This window comes from Nasonia vitripennis, chromosome 1 (genome assembly GCF_009193385.2).
Source record: "Nasonia vitripennis strain AsymCx chromosome 1, Nvit_psr_1.1, whole genome shotgun sequence".
Lineage (NCBI taxonomy): Eukaryota > Metazoa > Arthropoda > Insecta > Hymenoptera > Pteromalidae > Nasonia > Nasonia vitripennis.
Genome location: NC_045757.1, coordinates 2,031,237 through 2,058,491, shown reverse-complemented (window position 1 = coordinate 2,058,491; position 27,255 = coordinate 2,031,237). Strand labels below are relative to the sequence as shown.

The 27,255-nt window shown below is 48.6% G+C and overlaps 1 protein-coding gene across 2 annotated transcripts in view; it reads left to right on the top strand.

Moving 5' to 3' along the window:
* The window catches only part of LOC100122716, a 162,539-nt gene that overhangs the window by 75,954 nt on the left and 59,330 nt on the right, over window positions 1-27,255 (top strand). For both annotated transcript variants that reach the window (XM_016981315.2, XM_016981314.2), the window contains exon 4: window positions 694-838. In XM_016981315.2, coding sequence (XP_016836804.1) covers window positions 694-838 — 145 coding nt within the window. The remainder of the gene's footprint in view (window positions 1-693; window positions 839-27,255) is intronic.

Below are 27,255 nucleotides of genomic sequence, written 5' to 3'. Positions count from 1 at the left end.
ATTCTCGCTGTATATCCCCGAGCTCCCCAGCGCTCTACACGTCGCGAATGAACCCCGGCGCAGCAGCAGCTCGTTCGGCCGATAAATCGCCGAAAAAGAATAGCCCCGTGTGCTATGCCTTCCGCGAGAGAGAGAGAGAGAGAGAGAGCGACTGTTTATCGCGTCTGCGTGCAGGAATATCTCCCGGCCAATGGAATTCCGATCAGTGCAGCAGCTTCGCAAAGATTTACATCCTGCGCGCGCGAGCGCGATATTCTCGACGAGATCGCTGCCCTTTTGGATTATGGACGAGGAGCGTATGTATATAGAAGATTTGCAGTTGGCTCATGCGATTCTAACGCGTATAATTGCAGCGCGCGCGTTTAATGCACTGCTGCTTTGTTCTGCAAGATTGAATTTTATCGTTTGGATTTTGTCGGAGAGAAAACAGCTGCACACTGCACTGCTGGAATAAGAATATTTATACGTCCGAGTTGGCCCCCGCGGCTTATTCGGATGCTGCGTGTATAATGTTGCATATTACATGAGCCTCGGGATTTATAGAATGTTTTACGTTTATTTATAGCACGAGTTGCGAATTTTATGCGCGATGCCCTCCAGACGCTATATTCAGCACTTTGCTCTATTTTCATTCGCGTATATTTATACTCGTTATTCAGCTGTAATAATTGCCGTGAATTCTCGTCGTTACAGAGAAGGACCCGTACTCCGTGGAAGTTCTTCCGACGTGCAACCACGCGCTGAGCGCCTGCCAGCGCGACAAGCCCTGCGTCAAGCTCTACGACGACTTCAAGACCAACTGCAAAACGCGCGATGGCAAGTGCAAAATCGAAAACAGGTAAGTCTATACCGACGCTCTCTATCTTCAATTCTTATCTCTAATCCGAACCATCACCTGTACGTATAGACGCTTATCGCGAGGCTCACCTCCTCCAGCGTATATATCCAGAGATCGATACGGGTTATTTTTAGACCGACGCTAGCATTGACCTCTCGTGCAGCGCGCGGAACCTCGCCGCTTGCGCGTATACGTAAGTGTCAGTGACTCTCCGACGTGTATACGTGTAAGGATTATCACTTATTCATCGCCAGCTCTTTACCGTCACACCTGTCTGTCACTTGTCGGAATCGATTCGACCGCGGATTCTCGAAAAAGCTCCGAAAGTAAAAAGAAACGTCGGCTCTTCTGTGATAGAGGAAAACACTTGCATAATCACGACGGCGCAATTCGAGAATCGAGCGGCCGACATAATACGCTGCAAAAGAGGTGTGGGGGGGGGGGCGAGGGGGGTCGACCCTGCATTGCGGCATCCGAGCGCGACGCGCGATCTTCGAGCCCCCCCCTCCGCGGAAGTAGGGGGCTTGAAAACTGCATCGAGCGCTAATTGTCGCAAGCGTAAACACACAGAGAGAGAGAGAGAGAGAGAGAGAGAGAGAGAGAGAGAGAGAGAGAGCACATATAGCTTCTCTGCGCGACTCGTTTTCTCGGGATATACGGATGATCGGCGGCGTCTTTGGGAGAGACTAAAGGCCACTCTTGGCTCGACGCCGTCGGAGCTATTAGGCTTGGTAATTTTTTCGACATGAACTTCTAGGTATTATTTCCGGCTTGTTTAATACAAGTTACTTAGTGTATACGCGATTATAACCGACGCATACACGGGTTTGACAAATTACGCGCGCATGAATTTATCCCGGATATTATATGCGCGGGTCAAGTATAAAAACGGCGAGCTGGGGAGAAAAAAGCTCTCGCCTTACTCGATTGCTAATAGCGTGTTTACGAGGCGCTTTTTCAGACGGTCTACTATTCGTTCGATTTCTCGATATCGCGTGCAGTGTATTAGCGGAAAAAACTCGTGCGCCACTGCGACACTTAAAGGGGAGCATCGATTTTCACGATGACATTTTTTGAATAATTCAATCCGCGCGCCGAAGACACTGCATTATAGATCCGACAAAAAATTGACGGTATAACCGATAGCGAACGAACTTTACAATGTCCCTTCGACCCGTCACGTAGAACGGCCCTTCGTTTTTAATCTGCGAGTTTGCATTAACACTTCGCTCGAACGAGAACCGGCCGAAGTGATATAAAAGGTTTTCGCTCAAAAATTCATGCGCTGATATAGCTGATGCTTCTCTTTCTCGGGCCGGCGATGAATTTATACCAGCAGCTGACTTATTCAGCCGGCTGAATGTCAAAGCGACGTTGAATCCGTAAGCACAAAGCCATTTTTTCCGCAGCGACTCGCGTTTTTCTCTCCCCAGTACAGTGTTTACGTGTACACCCGGCGTACTTTTCCACTTTGTCACTTCCCGCTCTCGCTCTTTTCGACGTCTGCTCGAGCAGTTCCGCCTACTTCGTCGTTCCGTTTCCGCAGAGGCGTAGAGGGGAGCGGATGTCTCAAGGAGACTGGGATGTGCGAGCTTTTGTTTTCCACGCGGCCATGGGATATTTATAGGGCGATCGATTGCCGACTTGTAAGCGTAGAAGCTTGGAATAATTATAAGCATCTTCGGCGCTTCAAAGCGGCGGGAAATTTAAATTTTCAATCCACTCCCGCTCCTCTCTCCATCTCTCTGTCTAAATAAAGGTGAAAAGACGCGGAGGAGAAAATATGAAGCCGTGCGTGCAGCAAAGCTGCGCCAAGTGCTTCATCACTCTCTCGGATCCTTCAAACCGCAGCCGGGCTGAAGTCCTTTGACTCTTTTCAGAGCCGCTACTTCTTTTCCATCTCCGCGCGTCGCGCTAAAATTTCTCGCCTAAAGCGCCATTCTCGACTCGATTTCGCTTTCCTCGCGACATGATTTATGGGCTTGTCGACGTCGTCGAGATTTGTGTAATGCAATACGATGTGCACGCATATTGGTATAATTAAACTCGCGCATATAGGTACATAATCGATGCGCCGCGTCGTCGGAACGGGCTGAATAATTTTGTGGATTTAACGCGCGTTATATTTATACGCGGCGATTCGGCGGAAGCCACTTTGTGTGTGAATATTGATTCGAGCGCGTCATATGATTTGTCGTGTGAACACTCGATATCGATGAAATAACTATCATCTGTTATACTCCTCGCGGATCTGCTGGCGGGTAAATATTTTATCACCGGCGTTTAGAGCTCTGTCATGGTGAATTACGAGCGCTGTTTTTGCTTTACGATTCCATTAAATTTATTCCAGGTCGCTGGCGACCGCTCGATATGCCGCGGTTTTGTCACCTGTGTTTTTTCAAACTCATCTCACTGTAACAACGATCGAAAGCAGGTGTACAAAGCACCTGGAAGTTCTTCCAGCTAGTAAAGCAGCGCAACAATTCCTAAGCCTACAGAAGTGCTCGGTCGGCCTCACTCGCAGAATCCCAAAATCCTGGAAACTCTCGGGGCTCTGTAGGACGTCCCGAGAGGTGACGGGGTCGGATTTTCCCTGTACACACACACACACACATACACAACACGCAAGCTCCTCCTCGACACGCCGCAAGTTTCCTCTAAGTGGCTACTCGCGCGCGCCAAGTCAAGTCAACGGAGAAGAGCCGGCCCGAGAGTTAAGGGGGCCTTTCGCCTCCTCGATTAATATCCATTATCCGCGAGCGGCTTAGAGGCGCGTCCCATATACGCGAACAAACCCGGAATCGACTCGACCTACTCTGCGCAGAGAATTAGGACCTGCATCGCTCTCTGAGGGCGCCTCGACGGGATTAGCTTTATTTTCGACAACAAAGGCTAAAAAAAAACAACGAGGCTCCAAAAATCCCAGGCGGCGCAATGGAAATCCATAACAAATTCGAAGAATCACAAAGGACTCGCGTGTGATAACGAACAAAGGACTCGTTCGCGGAAAATTAGGCCATCGTGTCGAGGCGGACAGCGCGCTCGCTTGTATATTCATCCGGAAAAGTGATCACGCGTTACGGCACACGCATACGCCAAAGCAAACATTCCACATTCCGCCGGGACAAAGAAAAAGCCCCCCCCCCCCACTCCCCTCTCTCCGCGCGCACACAATGCATCGCCGCAAAGTAAATTACCCCTTTCACGTGCCGCGCGCGAGCTATGCTTATTCTTTTATCGCGCCCGCGCGAGGGCCGCAAAAAATACCGATACTCGCGCGGATACTCGATGATAATGAACTGTTTCTCTCGAGAGGACGGGCCGAGAGAGAGAGAGAGAGAGAGAGAGAGAGAGAGAGACACTCGCAGAAACGTGAAAGTTTTGCGGGAACTTTATGATAATGACCAGAGAGAGAGAGAGAGAGAGAGAGAGGAGCTCTGCGGTGGCTTGATTTAAAGGACGGTCTGAGTTATGACGCGTTTCGCGCTCTCTCTGCCGCATGCTCTTCGAGAGGCACTTTTCCGCACGCGTTTTTTTTGGGCGTTAATTTAAAAATCGAGAGATTCGATTTTTATCCATTTTGAGGGCTCGGGTGACCCGAATCCGAAACAGGCCTCACAACGGCGCCATCTCCATTCTGATTTGAATTGCCTGGCAGCGCGTATAGCGAAAAAAAACCAGCGCGTACAGCAATTACTCGAAAAACAGAGCGTTCAGCCCAACGACAATCCTCGCCATCATCTTCCCGATCAGCCTCGCTTGCGACGCCTCGAGGATCCCCTCCCTGTACACATGCATAATGCAGTAGCCAGCGCAGACCGGTAGCCTCGCCCCCCTCGAAAATTTCCCTACCACCGAGACTTCGTTAGCTCGCGGCGGCGGCAAACATTAATGACCCGCGAGAATACACCCCCATCCTCGGCCGCCTCGTCCTTTATACCTATTTTTTCACTCCGTCGCCGTGGAGATCCCTTTGTGTGCTCTTTTGTATTAATTTTCGCGCGTTATTACTTGCTGCGAGTCTTTTTTATCTCACTCTGTCCCTTCCTCTAGCGCGCGTCTTGGAAGTCTCTGTAATTGGAGGATAAAGCAAAAAAGCCGTCGATGTGGAGATTCATTTACGGCTGGCTTTGAGTCTGGCTGTGTACACTCCGGGAACAATAGAAACCGAGGAAAGCTTCCGGTGTTGGATACGATTCGTTCCGCTCGGCTTTTTCAAGGTACAAACTCCGCCTTGGATCTCGCTAGGAGCGTGATCGTCCTTTGACGTCGCGCAGCTGAATATTTAGGATTCGAAAGATCGATCCAAAGTTGGGGATAAAAATTGCTAAAATATTCGAGCGATTCGTTTCGAAAATAAAGCTCCTCGCGCGCGCACGAACGATGAGCTGAATTCGTTTGAATTGGTTTGCGCTCGAAACAATCGAGAAAGGAAATCAAATTAGCTTTGAAATACTCTTCGCTTTTGTCTGCGCGCGTGTGTATCTATTTTCCGCGGCGGCTATTTGAAAGTAAGTCAAAGAGAAAAACGGCTGAGCTCGTTCAACCGCGTTCCGTTGCGCTTGCCGCGATTCGAAGTGAACTACGGCTCGTTCGCGGGATTATTTAGTTTACTTTTTCGTCCCTTTGTTCGCACTGCTTCGAATTTTATGTACTGTTCAAATTCCAGACAATAGCAATCGACTTTGTATACTTGGACTAGTTTTATTATTAACCGCGCCGAATTCGTCTCATTCGGCAGATTCGATATCGACGCGTCTATGATTGAGAAACTTTTGCGAAGCGCCGTACTGTACGGAAATTGATCGAGGGGAAAAGCTTGTGCTTGCGCGGAAGGTGAAAAAACGACGACAAGTATTTAACTCTCCTGGCGTATAATCCTTCGGGGCCCATTGCTTTGAATTCTCCGACGCAGGTAGACTCGGTGCGCGCTTCGTCATCCCTTTATCTCTTTTTGCCGCGAGCTGCGCCTCTTGCAGAAGACGCACTTTTCACGCGTGTGTGTACGCGCTCGTGCATTGTTAGCCGAAATATTTTTCACCGACGCTTCGCTGAATTACGTCGAATAGTGTAAAATACCGCAAAAGCGCAGATGCAGAATTTAGAGTAATCGCTCCTCGCGGATTTTGAATTTTTTCTCGTGCTTGAAGTAATTTGTTCCAAATTTCACGCGTTCGACTCGAGGGCGAAAATTAGTATACAAGCGTATAATTCGCCGACGAGCAAAACGATAACTCTCGGCGGATCCTCGCCCGGGGGTACCATCGCCAGGCCATCCTTTTTAATTAAAAATTCGCACTTACACCATCGGCCGCACTCCGCGCGTCGAGAGGAGATATCCTATTCGGTAAAAGCACCGGCTATAAGGGAGCCGGATTTATAGGATGAAGGTAGAGGGAGGTGGGATTCACTTGCGCTCGCTCTCTCGGTCCCGTTCACAATTAGTCGATCTAATTACGTCTTATAATTTGACGCTTTCGCCCCTTCCATCTCCATTTCAGTCTCTCTCTCTCCCCCCCTCTCAGTCCCTATCTCTGCGCTTAATCCGATACCTTTTGTCCTTTTTCTCTCTCTCTCTCTCTTCTCTCATTATTCGAACTCGGCGGCCGGCGAGCGTATTTTTTCCTACCTTTTCGTCATTATTTTCCCCACCTCGTTCATTCTTCTCGCTCCTCTGGCTTTGTTCGATTTGCGCGCGCGGATAGCCGCTGAATGGTTATCTCTCGTTCCCCGAGTGTTTTTCGCTCTCGCACAACAATTAGGGCGGGCCGGGGCGATAAATAATCCCTTTCCGCGCCTGTGAATAATTCGGAGGGCTGGCCGTGGCGATGAGTGAATTTGGGCCCTCTTCTTTCTATCGTCCTTTCTTCCGAGCGGCGATCGATGAGAGCTGAAATCGTGCTTGCGTGGAGAGCGCTAATGAGAGAGTTCGAATTAAATATTAACCCCAATAAAAATTGGCGAAAATTCTCGCAGAATCACAGTAAACCAGAGAAATAAGAAATTACATTTGCCTTGGCCCAAAGTGCAAAACCGAGTTTCCGCGTCAACGGCAAAACAATCCCCTTTCACTTACCCGGCATCCCACTCGGCATTTCAGCGGTCAACCTACTGGTCCACTGCGTATTTACCCCCGCAGCCGAGAAAAACGAGCCCCAGAGAGTCAGAGGCCAGCTCAGATCTCTCGTCGCATCGCAAAAGAGAAAAGCCGCATCGCTTCCGTCTGTACGTATACCTCGTATACTCGCGGCAGTCGCGCGCGTGGGACCGATCGAGCGATGCGAGGGATGCTTAATCCTGCAGGCGCACGTCCCTCGCGGCCAGACCTGGCTTCGCCCCGGCAACGTCGATCGCGCGCGTGCGCGAACGAGGGTCAAGGTCGCGACCGCGCGCGAACGAGAGAGTAAGAGAGAGACTTTTTTATAGGGGCGTCTCTGCTGCTGTGCCGGGATATATAGTTGCGGAGTAGCAGCGTAAACGGGGAAACGAGGGGCTGACTCGCGTGGCTGGAATTATGATTGGGGCTTTGTGTATTATTCGGGGTTGTTTCTCGTTAGGTATAAGCAGCGAGAATTTCACGTTCGATTTGAGATTGCTGATGATACGCGCGCGTTATATACAAGGGCACGACGTTTTGCTTGATGGGATCTCGAAGTAAACGTGCCTTTACGCGTATAAGTATCTCTTTGAAAGGCCAAGGTCGTCGACAGGCTCGCTCTGCAGTTAAGTCAAAGTAAGCTCCATTAAAACTCAAAACTCAGTTCACATATCCCACAATATTGTCTTCAACCCTCGAAACCCTATGATGCTAGGATAAAGGGCCAGAAAGCGCGCGGGGATATCGCTGAATATTCAATCCGAAAATACATCCGCAAAAGACGCGCAAGCTCAAGAGACAGAGAGCATCGCGCAACCTTTGGGGAGCTTTTCGGTAGAGGCGCTTAAAAGTCGCGCGCGCGCGCGGGAGAAACAATTTTAGTCGCGAAATCCCCGGCAAGCTCGGCAATTTTCCGGGCGGTCGCGAGGAAAGCTGCGCCACCGCCAAGGCTCACCCCGTGCGGCTTCTTCTTTTATTTCTCGCGCGCGGTTTTATCCCTTTGAAACGAGCGAATTTCGCGCGGGCTGGGCTTCTTACTTTCCCCGGGATGAGCTTCGCGCGCTGGACTTAGCCGACGACGCTTTCCGCGGGGTTTTACGAGACGATTTTTCGAAAATGTATTCGATAGACTATAAGAAAGAAGCGATCAATTTCATTGTTTCAGAGTCCGATTTTTAAAATTTTTATTTTTAATGAATGAACGATTTCAGCGCGTAATTCAAGCGTAAAAATTCAGCTTTAAATGCGCAAAAATGCATTTTAGTTCAGCGTCGAAAAAAAAGCATCGACACGCCGTGAAAAAGTAAACTTGTTTCCCGCCGAAATTTCCCGTCTGACCTACTTCAATTTCACTCGCGAATGATGAATTATAAACAAAGAAGAGAGACGCTAATTAATTCGGCCGGGCGAAATAAGCAAGCGTCCGAAAAAGCGCCGCAATTTATCAAAACCAAGGAAACCAAATGTATGCACGCGGCCGTTAGCCTCTGGACGGTATAAATACCGCGTTTAAAACCAAAAATCCGAGCGTCTCTTTTAATTCCTTTCTCATGCACACAACGGTACAGAGGCGGCGCTTTATGCTCGGCGAAATCGCTCGGCCGTACTTTCACCGATTGTTCCGTACTGCCTCTTTTTTTTGCGGAGATTTGTTTCGCGCGCGCGCGCTGACCGGGAAAAAAACTCGCTGCGCAGAAACACAATAACGAAGCTGGAAAATCTTGACGGGGGGATAAGCTCATGACGAGAAGAATTTTCCGTTGCCGCCGCCGGGAGAGCTTTTATGAACGGATTTGATGACGGCTGTTTGATTGATTTTTATATTTCGTCGAAATATCGAGTTGGCATGTGTGAGCATCGTTCGGTCGTGACGCAATCGATGCAGTCGAGCGTTAATAGCATGTTCATATAGACGATCGGAAATTTGACTTTTTCCCTACACATCTTTCCTCTAGAAAGTATCGATTTTTTTTAATTAACTATCGCGTTTTGAGGGCTTCTAAAAACAACGAAGAGCAATATGGAAAATGGAAACCCCTAGATGCGTCTATATCGACATCGAGCTTGCGTTTAATGAATGAACTTTTGCACTCGGCCACTGAAAGCGTGGATTGGTTTGACCGACTGCAAGCTTTATTCGTGCTTTTACCCTGCTGTGCCAACACTTCAGATTCTGACTCGAATTTCCATCGAAGCGCAAAGATATTCTTTTTAACTGAAATAAATTGCGAGCAATGAAATAATCTACAACGACGGAGTACAGAAGGTACACAATATCCGTTAGAAATCAGAACCCATTAGCATCAAATGACTCGCTCAGCGGAGAGCGAATTTCGAAAGCTGCTCGCGCTTAAAGAGAGAGGAGTCGCGAAGCGACTGTTTTGCTCACAATTGCGGATAATCCGCTTTGCGGCGCCGCTCTCTCGCTCTTTTCTCAAAGAATAGACACACGGAGGGGGATAAAGGGACGGGAAAAAAACAGCAACAACAACAGCAGCTAAGTCAATCCCGAGAAAGCAGTCTGCGCGCTCGCGACGCGGCGCAGCATGAGAAGATAATGGACGGAATGTTTTGTGTTTATACAGAGACAAGAGCTACCGCTGCCGCGCGCGCCCTGTCTCCGGCAACAAAATGCCGCGAGCTTTAGCTCGCTTTAATTAAAAGATCTAGATAGCGTTTAAAGCGCGTGGAACGGGCTCTCTCTTTCGGCTGCATTGTTCGTTCAAATAATTTCTACGCTGTTCCGCTCCGAAATAAAGAACATTTTTTTATTCTAGATGTATAATTTTGTATTCAGGGGCGGGAGATTCTCGGTCGCGCACCGTCAAAGCTAACCCTGTAACGGATACCGTGAATTTTTCTCGTCATCGCGAGTATCTTTCAGTCTGTCCGCCCTGCGCTCATTTCGCGTTCCCCTCAAAGGAGAAAGAAGAGGGTCATGTGCCAAACTCGCAGGCGAAAATACGCGCGCCGTTCCCCGGTGGAACTTGCATTTTGTATAAAGCGCGCACTCGCGACGCTGAGTAGGCTGCCGAGGGGTCGTGTAAACGCTCAATGCTGTCCCACTTTTGCTTCTGGCTCTCTTGAAACTTTTTTTTTCTCAAACGCTATTTAATGGCTCGACAGGTCGTTGAAGGTTTCCTTTTTGGACAGGTGCGAGAGTCGTCGTGAGTCGCCTAATTCGCCCTTCATCAAGATGCGCTTGAAAGTGGAAAGAGAGATCGGAAATGGAATTACCGACGGTCGGTAAAGAAAAATAAAGACGAAGCTAGATCAAAGCGGCGCAGTTGCAAAGAGAGAACGAAGCGCATAGGCGTTGAATAACAGAGTCTGAAGTGGTCGCTCTCGAGGACGAGCGGCAAATTCAAGCCCTCCCCGGAGGAGAGAGCGGCGGACACGCGCAATTAAACGGTGCTCGGCTAAACACGCAATTACACCCGACGGCGACGAGGCGACGGGACAATGTAAGATACAGCAACAAGGGCGCCAGCTGGAGAACGACTCGTTTTCCCGCGCTCGTGCGCGCGCGAATCGAATTAATTTGACGTCCCCCGTTGGCCATCCTGGAATAAGAGAGGGGTTAGAGAGTGCGCCCCCGTGTAAATGATCGCTTAGAGCGCGCGCTCTCGAGAATCTTTCCCGACACGCCCTGAGATTGCGGCCATTATTCTGGCCTGTGTACAGCGCCTTTTGCCGAGGAAAGTTTGCCTCGCCATTCAAGTTCAAGCTGCAAGTGATGAATTGGCCCGATGCAAGTGGATCGGATATTTTGACGATCAATTAAAGAATCTCAATTAGCACGATCAAAAAAAAAATCGCTTCGACAGGAGTCGCCGGGAAAAACTTCAACGTACGGGGCTCTCGAAGCCGAAGGCAGTAAATAACAACAGCCGGGGGCTCGCTCACACATCTCTCTCTCTCTCTCTCGCGGCAGTAAATCTCGCGGCGAAATTGCCGCTAGCTCGCGCTCGCGCGCGCCACCTAGCGTCGTCGTCGTCGGCAAGAAGCGTCGCCCGTGTATTTACCGGAATTCGCCGTTTAACGATAATATACGCTGAGAAAGCTTTAATAAAGGGGCCGGGCCCCGGATAGAACAATGGCGAAGGTGATTTAAGGGCTGCGCCGGGCCGCTCGGTATATAGTTATATAGAACGGCGAGAGACAAGAAGCGATATTTCGATGGAATGTTTTTGAGAGGGTGTCGAGAGAGGCGGATGGCAGCGGTGGTATCCTTATTATTAACCACTTAACGCGCGCGGGAGGGGGACGTAGCCGGCGTAACTGCCGCGGGCGCTGTTTTATGGAGATCGCGTCCTTTAGGAGGGCTTAATGCCGCACAAACGAGAGCGCGTGGATCGTCGATAACGCGATTGGGGAAAGTGAGAGCTTCCGGAAAGTGGCCAATTAAAGATTCAGCTCGGCGGTCCTTCCCACGTACTACACCTGCATTACTGCGTCGCGACGAAATTCATTACTCCGAAAGCGAAGAATCGTCAGTCCTCGGAATATAATAATCCGCGAGTGGATGACACCGAGGTATAAAAACTACAGAGATATAACTACTCGACAATGCAATCTACATGATCCTCGAGCGCGCGGTCTACGTCACGTAGTCGCCGGGAGAGGAGAAATAAATTTTAAAGCTCGCGCGCGGATCCCGAGAACAGAGACGCGCTACTTAAGAGCCCGAGCTACTCTGGAGCTTATACACAGCCCAGTGGAAAGAGAGAATAGGTTAGCTCCGCGGAGGAAGTAGAGGAAAGAAAGCCAGCAACGACGCTCTCAGTCAGCTTAAAATGTAGCGTGCAAGTAGATAGAGTCGGGCTGCAGTCAGACGCGCGCGAGCGCGGGGTTCAGCTCTCACGAGCGTTTAAGGAGAGCCGATTCCTGCGCAAAGCCGACGACGATCGATCCTTAAACGCGTTCGGATTGCGATGCAGAAGAACGAGGCGGATAACGTGCTTTACATTCCCTCGCTGATGTGTGCGGCTTTTGATTCATCGACACTGAGCTTTTTACACATATGCACGCGCGCGCTCGGCTTCGTTTTTCGTAATACTCGGTATTGAGGCCGAGGGTTATCGAGCGAATTCTATTGCGAGCTAGAAATTCGGAGGATAATCAAAAAATCGATGAGTTTGACACGAACGGCTTCCAGCGTGCTACTCCGAAAGTAGCTCCTGCTGAAAGTAGAGCCGGGGATAATTGTTACAAGATGATTGCCCCGGGCCCGAGGATAGTTAGTAGGAAAGTTTGATGTGCCGCCTAAAAGCTGATATCGAGTGAGACTTTGTCTGTGCAAATTTTTGCGAAGGCCGTGTACACGTCAGCTCGGAGAAATCTTCATGTTCGGCTGTTCGAGTGTCCTAATAACCCAACAAGCCCAGCACGTATGATCAGCAAACATCTCCAGCGATACTCGATTTTTAAACAATCAGGTGGAAGGGCTGGTGATTGCGCCCTCTCGGAATTAATAACGAGCCGGGCTGCGGAGTTCTCTCGAGCAGTAGCGATAATAATTACAGACCTACGTCGTTCCCCCTTCCGCACACGAGCATAAAAGTCGAGCGCTTAGTCCGCCCGCGGCGCTATCGATTCCACTGCAGAATTAGAGAGAGAGAGAGAGAGAAAGAGAGAGAGAGTAGCCGCACCGCAACTATTCGATGCTTTTTCGGTGGGACGAATGACTGCTGCTGCTGCTGCTGCTGCTGCTGTGCACGATAATTAGATTTCCAGCGCCGCCGGAATTTTGCGGCAGTCGCGCGCTGCTGCTGCTACTGGATCGTCGTCGTTCGGTAAGAGAGTAAACCGGTATGCGATGGTCGGTGTAGCTATACGCGTAGTTGATTCGGGCGTGATTGGAATGCTGCTAGGCTTCGGAGCTTGCATGCCAGAATTGTGACGTAGGAAGAAGACCGTTTAATCGTCGAATCAATTTTTACCACTCCTCTGAAAATTCGATTTCGCCCCGGAATCTCGAAGCTAATGGAGAGCATACGAAAACACTGCAAAACAGCGAACGATAGGTATAGAGACGCGGAAAGAGAAAACTGCACATGCGGTATAGAGGGTGCGCAGAGAGAAAAGGCGTGCGCCAGACAGAGCGGGAGCGGCCATGCACGAGGCTAGCCGCACGTATACTGCAATGCAGTGCCCGCCGGCAGCGGAGGCCATTCAGCCCGTGCGCCAACTCGGGAAGAATCCGAGAGACCCATACCGCTCTTTCGCTTTTTTTACGCTGTACTGTACGAGCGACTGCGATCTTGCGCTTGTCTCCCAAAGCATACGTACTCGCGCAGATTCGAATGCGAGACGAGACTCGGCGCAAGTGTCGCGCGGGAACGAACGCAGGAGTTATACGACGGGGCTGATAATGTTTTGCGGTTGCGTTTAGCGAGGCTCGGGTTTATGCCGAGTAAAATATTTATCCAGCTTCGAATTCGTAAACGTCGAATGCGCGGGGATGAAAAGTTGAATTATGCATGTAGGTAAGCATTAAACATTGTTGTTGCTGATAGGATTTACGTCGGCTTCATTTTGCACTGTACACACGAAATGACTTTATATTGTGCCGATTCCATCAGTGGAGGCGAACTCACTTGATTAATTTACAATCAATCATTCCACTCCGAACAAAAACATCGCGTATCGGAATCACAGTCAATGTTTTACAGTAAGTGCAAGCTAATTATGGCTCCTTTATCGAAACGCGCATTGGCGATTCGCATATTTTAGCGAATTTATTTCCAACCCCCGATATTTCGATCTCTTACCGTTCGAAATAAACGTAGAGCGCGATGTAATTTAATAATTAAAAAAATAATCGGTAACCGTCTGCTTATCCATTCTGTTAATGTAACTCTATAATCGAGTGAACGCGCGCTTCTCACACCTCTGAAAATAAAACGACCTGATTTCCCGAGGAATATAGCAGTGGTATGTACGTAAATATAACAAGAATCTTCGAATATCCGCGCGTGAGTGAGGCCAATGTACTGCCGGCGTTGAAAATACACGTCCCGGCCGCGAATTTTAAGTCTCCATTCTCCTTTGCTCTCTCTCTCTCTCTCTCTTCCTTCAAATCGAATCGCTGGCGGAAAAAGGGGCAGCAGCCTTCGGAGACGGAACAGCGAGCTCGGGGTCAATATCCGTAATGGCCCATCCGATGCGATACCTTTCGCTCCTGCAGGAGACGACGAGGAATTAAAGTGTGTCCGACGAGAGCTCTCACGCGAACTCGTTTCCATTTGCAGCGAGTGGGCAGCATAGGTGGTCTCGTAAATTTGGCTTAATGCTCGCGGCTTCGTTAGCGCTTCTTACGCTCTTCTTCCTCGTCTCGCGCAAACGAGTCAGTGGAACAAGTCCGGGTACGGTCAGACGAGTCACTTTGCCGGTACTCTTTTTAGCTATCGCATAATTCAGTTCTCCGATCGTTGCTTTGATGAAGGAGACGACGATATCGGATTCAGGTTGGCTTGATTTTCACTGCTCGTTCGTCGGCTATAGTTACAAATGTAGCATATGTAGGATGTCATCCATTAATAACGCCTTCCGATGGCAGCTTCAGCTCCGAGTGACGAGAGAACCGATATTGAAACTCCCGATTCAAAATTACTCCTATATAGTAGAGTAATTCATCGCTGTCCACCGATTTACATCCAGACCGTTTTACACCAGCACTGGAATAGTCAACCGATAATCCCGGAGCTCAACTTAAACATTTCCCTCGCGCCCGATGATTTTTTTTTTCCTCCGACCCAACGAGCGGAACATCGCGCTCGATTTTGTCCCCGGGCTCTCAACGGTTGATTCGCGCGCGAACACGGATTTTAGGCCGTGAAGATGCTCGCGAATTCGCGGAACTAGGTCACGCGTGTGATTCTATTTGGCCCCCCTCGCGCGAGCGAGCGCGTGTTTGTTCCTATTTCCGCTGCTCTGCAGCTGCACACCGAGATTACGCGGAAAATTGGAGGATTTCGAAGGAGCGAAACACGAGCCGCGACACCCTCGCGATCGCGGAAATTAGTGGCGATGGATTTTTATCCGCCGCTCGATGCCGCTGTACGTGTGATCGATGACGATGACGATTTACGCTAATCATCGCGGAAAAAGTTTCGAAAATTCGGCCTACGCGATACGGCTCCATCTCGCGATATCGCGTCTATTCGCAAATGATCCGCGGCCCCGATACAGTGTAATATCAAAGCCCCTCGCGCTGCAGTGGCTCGATCGGCCGAGCGCGAAATTCGGCTTGCCGCTCTTGCTCTGATTAAAAGGGGGCAGCAGCAGTAGCAGCGGTTCTCGCTCTCTCTCTCTCTCTCTCTCTCTCTCTCTCTCTCTCTCTCTCTCTCTCTCTCTCTCTCTCTCTCTCTCTTATATCGATTTCCTACCTCTCAACAGACGCGCTGTTATTAAGCTTATTGGCTCACCTATCGCTTCTCCATTTGATAATCCACGAGGCGGACGAGTTATGCGGCATACGCTCGCGTTTTCGAGCTGTGCGCACATGGGAGGAAATTTATGTTTCGACGGCTGCGGATGGAGTCTATATCGCTAAAGAGAGCGGCGCGAACATTGTGTTTTTGAAAATGGTCGAACTCTTTTAAGGGTACGTTCGGCTCGATGGGTTTATGCGTGCCGTTAAAGATGCAAAAGCGACCGATATGAAATATTAAGCAGTAATTGAGTTTGATTGTAGCGTGCGCAATTGCATTTTTTATTTAAGCGTTGAATTTATAATGGAATAGTGTAAATGTACACTTTACAGCGGCGCACATCGGCACCGGTCGAATGTGGATTCGCGAATCAAAATACCGATTATCGCGAATCGAGTCCCGAGATGCAAACAAGCTCGGCTGTGAAAGACTCGAGACAAAGCTGAAAGAGATTCGGCGAATGTGAACATTGATACGAGGCGGACAAAGCCTCTCGCACGACATTTGCGATAACCGCGAATATTCTTAGCGCCGCGCGCATTTTGTCAATCTAATTTTAGGCGTAAATTAATAAACGGGCCGTGCCGTGCCGGGAGAATGTATGGTTCTCGAAAGCTGTAGTCTCGCGAGGATGGTTTCCCGGGCGGAAAATCTCTGGTTTTCAAAACCAGGAAAATGGGTCAGGAACCCGCTGACAAATATCAGGACTCGGGCCGAAAGACTGACGTGATAACAGGCGGTGGTTCGGAGGTGACGTGATCGCACAATGATCGGGGGTTTCTGCGAAATGAAACCCAGAGAAACCCCGCTAAAAGGCCTCGCTGAAAGAATAAGGTAATCGTCGTTATAATTTTTCTCATCCATTAAAATTGTGATTTCTATAACCAACGTTTCTTATTCAAATCCCAGCATTGTCCTTTACATTCATTAATACACTTAACATACATCCAATCGATTGGAACTTGATTACGGATTCATTCGCAGAAGGAGAACGTTATTCGAAACGTCAAAGATTCATGAATTTCCACACTTAGTAAATCGCTAATAGACTCGATATAGATTTTGACTGGTCTGAATATCGCATTCATAATTTGATAAATCGAGTCATCTTCTGAAGAAACTTGTCTCGCGTCGATAAAACGAATAAAAAATTCTGTCGAACTTCCATCAAAAAGTTAAAAACAAAGCACGTCCCCAGCGTTGCATCCACACGCACCGCGAGACAAACGACGTGTCGCGAGCTTTAATTTCATACTCGCATATCCGCAGCGCCCCATTTGTACAGCTGCGCAGCGCGGGAAATTTGATTTCCCGCGTGATTATTACGTTTTGTTTTTAGCCGTCGCGCTGATTAGGCCGTATTCTCGGGAAAGAGCTGCCGCCGAGCGAAATTATCATGAAGCCCTCTGCGGCCTGCTGAATGGCGTCGTTTGCGGTCGGCCACTTCGCGCTGCTGCGATTTCCAGGACCATTCTTTGTTTTGCTAATTTTTACTGTGTTTTCGCCCTGCCTTTGTCTTGCGGTCGCTGCGGTTGGTTCGCGCGTTTAAAATCATAAAGCTGTTGGAGTTTGCAGAATATAAAATTCGTCATTGATACCCGGCGAAGAAAATATGCCCCAAAGCTCTCGTGTACGCACAAAACATAGACAGTGCAGAGTGAGTGAGAGAGCGAATGCACGCGTGGCTGCTGATTAGCTACCGGCCGAGTCGGTACAAAAGCTCGACGTGCGTCGGGGCCAGGATTGCGCATTGTTGGCGTTCGAGCTCGCGGTTTTGCGGAGAGCGCGCGTCGCCCGAATAAATTCGAATAGCGCGCGGGCAGGCTGATGTAGCTCGCGGGAGTTGGCCCGAGAGAGAGAGAGAGAGAGAGAGAGAGAGAGAGAGAGAGAGAGAGAGAGAGAGAGAGAGAGAGAGAGAGAGAGAGAGAGAGTGAGATTTATCGGCCCGAGTGAGGCGGGATTACAGTGCGCGTGTATAGCCATACCGCTTGGCTGAAGGTGGAAGACTGCTTCAGGCGAGTTGTTTAGTGGCTTTTTCTTCTCGAAATCGACGTTTTTAAAAATTCAAAACGGTCGTGCACACCTCTCGGCATCTCGTCCGTATAATCATACCCAGCGCCAAGCCAGCTCTCAAACCGCCGCGGCGTGCGACAAAAGGCTGACGGAAAAACGTAGCGACGCGTCAACTCGGCTCTACGAAACAATAGCAGCGCGGAAAACACACAAACAAGTGGCTGCAGAGGGCGCTCGCGTAGCACAGCGCGTAGAGCAGTATACGAGGCCCCCGACGCGAGGGAAAACATTTGCGTTACGTTTGTTAAACATCAGAGGCCGAAATTCGTGCGCAGCAGTCGCGCGTGTCAAGCGTCTCTCTCTCTCTCTCTCTCTCTCTCTCTCTCTCTCTCTCTCTCTGTACGTTTACGCCCGCACTGTTGCCCGGCTGTTTATCCGCGTGCGACGCGATCGCTGAGCCGCCGTGTTATAGGCCGTTTCGGTTACAGCTAGTTTTAGTTGCCAGTAGCGCGCGATCGACGAAGCGCGAATTCATTTGCCCGCCGAGCGATTACGTTGTATCATCCTACGCTGTGTGTACTGAGCTTTCGAGCGGGGTTATGGTTATATAACACCAGTCGACCGCTTATTCCTCGAAGCTCCTCGCATTTTTCTAAGCACATCCCGGTGCTTCCTCTCTCCGATACACACGCCCCCGCACCTCCTCCCACACAATGTCGTTCCGAACACGTGCCTATATATACGTATAACACGAGGCGGTAGCAGCAGCGCCGATATCGGAGAATCGCGGCTGCTGCTGGCGGAGCCTCAAATTTGTCACTTTGCGCCGCTTCCGCACGCGCGCATGCATTATGCATACGATGCCCGATGCATTTTTTACCGTCCGAGGAGAGAGAAGCGAGGCATTTTTCGAGGAACCTGCGTGCGCTTGATGTAGCCGCGAGACGCGAGGAGCTTCTTCGATTGGACTTGCTTCTTCTCTCCCAGAGCGAGAGATCCAGTCCGAACGAAGCCGCGCGAGTTGTATGTTTCTGATAATCAGATTTCCTCCTCGTCTCGGGTTTTCGAATTCCCGAAGCGTTCGCGGCTTCTCAAAGCGTTGCTCGATTCCGCGCGTTGTTTGTATTTGCATTTTGATTGAAAGAAAAAGAAGAATCCACGTACACTCGTATGAATTTTGGACTGTTCGAAATTAATCAGTGGATTCATCGCGCGCGTAGTGGATCGAGGCAGACTGGACTGCTGAATAAATCGAAGCGAGCCAGAAAAGTTGGCGCGTGCATCAGCTTTTCACGAGCTCGGAGCCCGCGCCTGACGGTTTTCATCACTGTTTCACGCGGGCTGCTTTGCGCGCACTGTTTACCGCCCCCGCACGCCATGTGTCGGAGAGCTCGCGTGGAAGCAAGAATCGCGTTTTCTTCGTCGTATACCTATTACAGGGAATTATCAATCGGGCCGCGATTTATTCGGAAAAGTTAATCTTCTTCTTCTTCCTCCTCTACTTCTTCAGCAGCACGCGAGAGTCGCGCGCACGTTTGTCGCCGAGATTCCCGTAGGAAATCCAAGGTAGAGAGAAAGCGTCGACCTCGAATAATGCACTTTCGGCCGATCGAAAGTTATGAGAAAAGTTGCTCTCTCTCTCTCTCTCGTCCTTCGTGTGCGGCGAAGAGGGATTATACGGGCCGCGGCGCGCGCGTACTCCACCGGCAAACTTAATGCGTATTTTCCTCGACCCTCCACCCACTATCTATATAGAACCGCTGCTCACTGCTCTGAATTTATTCGGCTATTTTCGGAGGCTTGAAATATAGATTTTATCCTCGCTGGTGTTACTCGCACACGCGAAAGAGGAGAGGCAAAGTCGGCTGATGAGAGAAGCGCTAAAAGCTATCCTAGACGACTTTGACGTCTCGGCGGAATCCGAACTGTATGAAGAATTCAGGAGTCGCGTCTACGCGCGCGCGCGCGAGCGCAAGTTTCTCTCTCCCTTCGTCGTCGCGAGAGTTCAAAGGTGACCATAGAACAAACAGCAGCAGCAGCGAGCTCGAGGCGGGGCGGGGAAAAAAGAAGACTAGACTGAGCAGAAGAAGAGGAAGAAGAAGAAGAAGAAGCAGTCGGGAGGAGACAGACTTTAAATTGGCATTAGCCCGCTGAAAGATTCAAAAGTGTACTTAAGCTCGAATCCGTGTTTTTGTCTTTGGCAAAGAAACCAAACGACTGCTGTACGACTTGACTTCTTCTTCTTCTTCTTCTTGCTCTTTGTTCGCTTCTGCCTGTACCCGCGCGTTGTTCGATTATGCGCACACCGGGCTTTTTATCTCTCTGATGCTTTATACCGTATTGCATCGGGAGAAAAGTTTTCCCCGTTATCATTCCGTATTAAACTGGAACGAGAAAGTTTTTCGAACAAAGTTCGATCCTCGAGATTATTCGATGTCCTTTGACCTGCAGATCTTTGGTTGATGATTGAAAGCTCCGTCACTTTCGACGCGAAATCCGATCCCGCGCGGCTGAAAACGCGAATACGCATCAATTTTCCGCGCAGCGAAATTCGACGCCGGAATTAATTACTTTGTGTCAGCGCATAGTAGAGCGTATAATACGCGCGTGGCATGGTTTTTTTAATTTCGTTGTGGATTGCCTGTATTTTGCCGATACGTGTTATTGCGTGTGTGTATACGCGCGCGTGTATGTATCGGCCGTAATATCATTTCGACGCATTTCCATAAAAATCATCGTTCGTTTCGCTTTTCGCGGTAAAAGCCGGAGAGAGAGAGAGGATCCCGATCGTTCGCCGGAAAAGTGAAATGGCTCGCCGGGCTGATGAGTTTTGAAGAGAACGCTTGAACCGATGCTTTTTTTATGATTATTCGCGGGGGTAATGCCGTATACGCGCGATATTCGATTACTGATTACGTATGCCGGCTATCGATGTTTATTCGACGTAAATAAATTCTCTCCTTTTTTTACAGGTGAGTCGAGATTCCAGAATTATTTTTACACCGCGCTAACGAGTGAGTAATAATACAACAATGATATTTCATTTTTTGATGGAATGTTATGAATCAATCGCCGTGCGTTAAAAAATGCAATAAAAAGTCAGCTTTACACGCACGGAGCTTACATGCAAGTATACCGGTCCATTTAATTAATTTCCAAATCCAGCTGCAGCAGCACCCAGGGCTATCCATACGTTCGCGCTTCAATCAGCCAGTTACGGGAGAAGCTCGGCGGTGGCGGGAAATTCAAACGAGCCGCATGACTCGAGGGCGAGCTTCGCGTGCGGTATCATCCGCACGCGCTGCGTCGGCGCTCCCGAAAGCTCGACTCGAGCCTCCGGCAACGCTGCCGACTTAGCTGCAACCCTGAATATTACATAATGCAATTTCCACCTGTGCAGCCCTCTGCCCGCGTATATCTTTATCCGCACGCTTCGAAAGTATAAAAAGCTTCGTGCGTATACTATACGCGAGAAATTCTTCCGCTTTCGCGGGGGGTAAACTCGATTTGCGGATTCCGCGAAACTTTTCCTCTCTTGTTCTTTCTCTCTCTCTCTCTCTCTCTCTCTCTCTCTCTCTCTCTCTCTCTCTCTCTCTCATCCGCTTTTCGCATCAATCGGATGAAAGTCCATTGTAAGCTACTTCGGGCCGATTGAACGGAATCTGATTTCTGTAAGAAAAACATATCCCCCCGGGGGAAGAGAAGAGGAGAGGAGGGATTTTTGACCGGCGATTGCTCTTCGCTGATAAGGATGATTTTATTTGCGGGGGACTAGCTTCTATCTTCTCGCTGTATCGGCGCACTTTCTCTGGGATTTGAAATTTCGATGAATACCGCGATTGGCTCTGCGATACTGGGGGCATTAGCCGCGAAGACACCTGCTCCGTCGCGTATAGCGGTTTGTTCACTGCCGTTTTGGTTGTTCCGTTTCGATATAGAAAATTCGATCCGACCGAGCGCGGAGTATGAGAAGAGTCACGTATATAATGGAAGTAAAACATGGCTTTCTGTTTTCATATGGAACGTGAAAGCAAACTTTAATCTTCGAATGGACGCGTGCGGAAAAAGCGTCCCTTTAAGCTTTTCATGAAAAGCTGTGCGTCCGCTGCACTGTGTCTTTTAAAATTCATAAGATATTCCTTCCGCAGAGCGTAAGCACATTAATTAATCTCAAAACGCTTTTATCACGCAAAAAAACTCTCGGGCGTTGCGACTAATAGACGCAGGTGACTTTAAAATTACCATCTCGCGCTTCGTTCGTCGCAACAAAATATAACCGGCGGCATCTCTTCGCCGCTGAATAATTCATCCGATCGCCAGACGGTTTCGGCTGAATATTTAGCCGCAGCCAGAAACAAAACGGAAAGTTTGCTCTCGACTGTTCCATATTCCGCTCTCTCGCGTGTAAACGGCCATGAAATAAAATATTTGCGCCCTCTCGCTCGCTGGAAATGGCATTTCCTTCAGACGCATCGTCCAGCCGAGAAGGTTCATTTCAATTTCTTAAGTAATTGAGCCGACGGTCCTTTCTTCCATCGCCCACATTTTCTCGGATCTCAAAACAAGCTCTCGCGCGGATGAAAATTTCAGAAATAAATTAGCCATCCTCCGCGGCAACGTCGCTTGAATACCTGAGCTCTCCTGGGGGGCCGAGGAGAGAACTATAGTATACATCTGTTCTGGGACAGGCTTACGGAATGATCGCGAGCGAGAGGACAATATGGAAAAGGACGAGGCTGCTCCTGCAAGTTTGACGCGCGCGAGGGAATAAATCAAATTCCGAGTGCATCTGACGCGCGCTCAGATTGCCAAGTTTCTTGGGCCGAGCTGCCTGTGGCGCGCGAAATTGACTGGAAAGGTGACTATCGATCAGAGGAGGACGCGACCCTGCGGGCGATGGCCGAGAAGGGACGTGATACTGCTGATTCTAGGGTGTATGGTCAGGAACGATGGTGAGAGGTCGTTTTGAATTTTTCCAGATAGATCGCTTGTACGAGCGTGGATCTCTCTTTATCGAACGTATAATCCCTACTGCTAGTCGTTCACATCAGGACACACGCATGAGATGCAAAATAAACGATTTCCAGTAGCCAACTCAATTACTGTTCCTGGAAATTTCACTTTTTTATTTACAGCCTTATTATATCAGCGCACCCTCGTCAAAAGATCATCCCCCCGAGCTCGCCAGCTAATTATTTTAACGCTCGACGATCATCTCTCCCCTCTAATTCAACTGCTCCTCCGATGATCGCTTCTTTTTCGAAATCTCTCCCTATCGGGACACACGCCCACAGAGAGAAACACACGCTTCGACGGAGAGGACGGAGAACTCGGCGAGCCGAGACGATGAACGTCCGCGGAAAAGCCGATACATCGCGGAAGTGAATTCGACGAGTGGAAAAGTAGAATCGAACGTGCGCCATGACTATGTCCGAGGAGTTTCTCTCGCGCGCCGGAAGCCCATTTCCAGTGTTGCGTTGCGCGATGATTTGTTTCTTCTTCCCCGTCATCGTTGTAATCGTTTTTCCGCTCGGTTATTCTCTATCATGGGAAATGGATTATTAGCCGTCGTTGTGCTTTTTTACTTCCTCGGAGCCGATTTCCGCAGCTATCATCGACGACGATGACGAAATGACGGATGTGTGGAATGAATGAAGACGCGCTTGGCTTAACCTACTTCTTCTCCGGTATAAACTTGGAACCTCTAATGGGCCGCCGCGACGATCGATACGTCTCACAGCATCCAAAGCTCCGTGTATAAAAGCTCCGCGACGTGTGTGTGTGTGTACAGGTGGAGCTAATGCAAGGCTTTGAATTTCTCGCCGAGCGGCGAGGCTTGTTTTCAGACGATGTGACATCCTTTTCGTGCTTCGGAATAGCCCGGCTGCAGTTTTCTCGCGTATAAGAATTTCGGAAAATTCCAAGGCTATTTGGGTCTTCTTTTGAAATTCCGCCTCACTACCGATTTCCAAGCGAGATATCTCTCCACACTCGAGCCTCAAACTGAACCTGCATAATGTAGACCTGCATAAGAAGCTGATCATGCAAATTGCTCTCACCAACGCTATCGGGACAATTACCGCAATAGTAGCAATAATCAAGCGAATCGAAAGTATCCGCAGCCGCTCACACATAGTTTTCCGGCTCCACGAGCACAGCGGAGAGCCATGCAGTTACCGACAGGTCGATTAAAATAGATAGAACGAGAAGCGACCGCAGAACTGGAGCAGGTCGGACGTTTGGTGAAAAGGTTACCTAAGGACACACGTGCGCGCCTATGCGGCCATACACGTGTCCGTGTATGTGTGTTTATATTATACACTGGCATTCTTCCGACCACTGCATTCCTGCTTTGAATGGAGCGACCGTAACTCAAGCGATGTGCGCTTGTGTATAGGGGGCTTCGATCGCGATACACCCCGCGGCACACGAGGGGCGAATGGTCTATATATTTGAGAGACTAAAATATGGCTGTATGTGTGTATGTGTATGTCTGTTGTGCGGTTCTGAAACAGAAATATTACGGCCAGATGTGCGTGTATAAATATCGTCTATTCGGCGGGATGAATCGAAGAATGGCCCGGAATCTATTATTTGGTATCGCGCCGCGACGCGAGCGTAAACTCGTACGTTTCCGCGGTAAAGGGCTGTATTTATGGTCCGTCCCGGTACGCTGACTATTATGATGCGGCGTTTCGATTTATGGCTGTTTTTTGATGATCAAGTATTATAAAAACGCTGTTACACTGGTTGTGCTTGTAATATTTTCGAACTTTCAACCAGCTCGCCGATGACGATCTCAATCTCAACGAATACAAAGCCAAACCGCATCAATAGCCCAGCAGCGGACAATCCCGCACGTGCGGCCACACGAGTATATCTGCGAACGACACAATACGTACCGCGCGTGTGTGTCCCGTCCCAGCGGAAACCGACGCGACGGAAGCCCTCGGGATAATGTCAAGGGTATGGCTGCGTTGCAGTGCGCGGGCTAATGAGTCGATAATTCGACGGCCCCGATCACCTCGTCTCTCGCGCACGAATTTTACCGCCACTACTCTCTCTCTCTCTCTCTCTCTCTCTCTCGCTATAGTCCCGTATCACTTTGCGCTCTCGTGGCTTGATGATCATACAGGACGATCAACGCTTTACATCAGCAGATTGTTCAAACTCCCTTCGTGTCCACCGGTCCTCGAAATCGTTGAAGAGCTTTCTATTAAAAAACAAAACTAATTAACGCAATCTAACGCGGCAGCAAGATCGAGCACGCGGTGCGCGATTTATCCCCGCGAAATCCGTCAGTACTGGTACACACTGGGCCGCGAGTGTGTTTCCCCGTACCTTTCCATATTTCATTCAATCAGAAAGGGGAAGAAAGCAGTAGCTCTGAGAAAGCTCGCCAGCGCGCAAGAGAGAGAGAGAGAGAGAGAGAGAGAGAGAGAGAGAGAGAGCGATCCGAAAGTGTTATTTACTCGTTAATGACCTCCTCGCTCTCAGAGTCGTGATCATGATATACGAGCGCAGCTATATCCTGGCAATTCACGTCGTGTGTGCGTTCAGCCCGATGCGTTTTGTGTTTTATTGGTTTATTAATTACTCCGGCGTTATTCCACATTCGAATGAGGTTAGTATAATTATTAATTATCTGGGCTCGTTGACGAGAGCGGCGCTGAGACGAAATTGATATTCAATTGGCGAGCGTTGTACACTCTTGACATTGCGCGCGATAACGCTGATAAAATTATCGTTTCTGCGTTGTAGCCTGTTTTAGATTAACGTTGCTAATATGGCTTTCTAATTGGACGGGCAGGTTCGCGATGCAGTGTGTGGCGTGGAGGCTAAATTACCTTTACGTTACAAAATTTGATGGACAGAGCGAGTAATCGAAACACAAGCTATTGGATGTATTTTTAAGTCGAATTTTAAGCTCAATACTGAAGAAAAATTGAATTTTGCGCTGCTGCGTATAATTTGAAAATTCTATTTGGAAAATCCCGAGGAATACACCCAGAAAAAAAACCAACTCCAGCCCATTTTTCGTCCCACGATCAACGATCGAAGTCACGTGCAATATTATCTTCGTATCCCGACCGACAGCACGTCCGCTGCTAATTAAAATCGCTGCTCCGACAAAAACGGGGCCAGTATATAGCGCCGGAAAATTTCGCGCAATAAAAACAAACAAGCGAGCGAGCGAGCCTGAAAAAAAAAGAAAACACTTTTCTCCGCGCGCGGAGCTTCGTTGTTTCGGCTGCGGCCGATGAAAATGAATTATCCATCCGGTAATTTCGAGGCTGTGGGTGCCATTGCGAATTCATCGCTGTTATTACTGCGGCTCGCGGTTGCGGGTAATCTCTGCATTACGCGAGCGCGCAAAAAAGAGGTGGGTGGACGAAAACGTGGCCGTAATGAAATTTGGGGAAAAGTTAAGTTTAGTTGACCATTATTATCAAATTTGAATGTTAATTAATAAAGCAAAATGTTGCTAATATTTTAGTGATGCGTGTTTATTATACCAACACAGTATTGTTTTTAAGTTAAAAATTGTTTTTTCCATTTTTTCTTGCATTAAAACGTTTGCATGTTTTGTTACAAATATTTTGATTTTTCACAATTGCAAGATATTTTTCTATAATTTCTGGATTGTAACAGTCATTTGATAAATTTCAAGCAAATGTTCTGTTTTATCTTGAGTTAATGTGTATATCTATGCATTTATAATGTTTAAACTCTTATTTATTTAAATTGTTAACCACAACTTAGCTAAGTGGCCCAAAACTTAGCTTATTAACCGTTAATGTTTCTACCAGGGTATCGGTGAAGTGTGAAGATTGTAGTGCACTGATTGCTTGTTGGCCTAGAGCTATAAGCTTCGTGGCTTCGTTTTTATAAGATATTCCTATACAACCTATAAACTATCCGAAGCCAAATCGATAGCTCTAAAAATTAGCGTTGGTATTTAATTATCCTCCGTGCTCGAACCGAAAATAAAAAAAAGTCCTATATAATCGAAGCTTTCAATCTTTTCATTCAAGTGGCGTCCACACAGGACTGTATCCAGCACCGATCGCGATGAATAAAGCGGCCGCAGGAAAAATGTCGAGGCAGTGCACATTTTCTATGCGCGCCGGCGGAAGCCATTCGTTAATGTCCACCAGGCGACAATGGGCCGACGTCCTCTCTCTCCTTCCCTCTACATTTTCCCGCCTCTTCGATAAATAAATATTTGAACGGCTCTCGCGCGCTAGGCCACCTAAACAAGATAAATCAATTCCTATATTTCCTACTCGAGAGCTTCCGTAAAAATGACTGCTCGATTTGATTTGGCTGAAAAACACAGCTGTGCGAGAAGGAAAAGTGAAAGACACGACGGTTTGAACAATTTGACCAATTTTTTATGGTAATGAAGAATTAAGAAATATATTTTTGGAAGCATAAATAGAATTCAATTATAGTATTCGCTTTATATGAATTCCGTACTGAGAAGTAAGCTCGTCGAGCGCCTTTTCGTCTCTGCTGTCCAGGTTCAGATGCGATGAATAATCATAAGTCTTAAGTTTGAGTGACAAGAATCCGGAGGATCCCTTGGCTTGTCTGTAGATGATACCGGCACCTGAGAACAACGTAGAAGGTGTTGAGCTGATCGGTTGAACATCGATGTAGGGAACGACGTTCTGACCCACATCACTCTTCAGCGAACTCGTCATGAACGTGACTAAGGCTTTATCTTTCGTACTGACCAGGTTCACGTAATCGAATGGTAGATCGTCATCGAAGTTGATCTCTGACCTGTAAGTCATTCAGTTAACAGTTAGACCCCGTTGTCGATAAATCTATTGTAAATCTGGTGCGTTTTAACGATCTTTACCTGA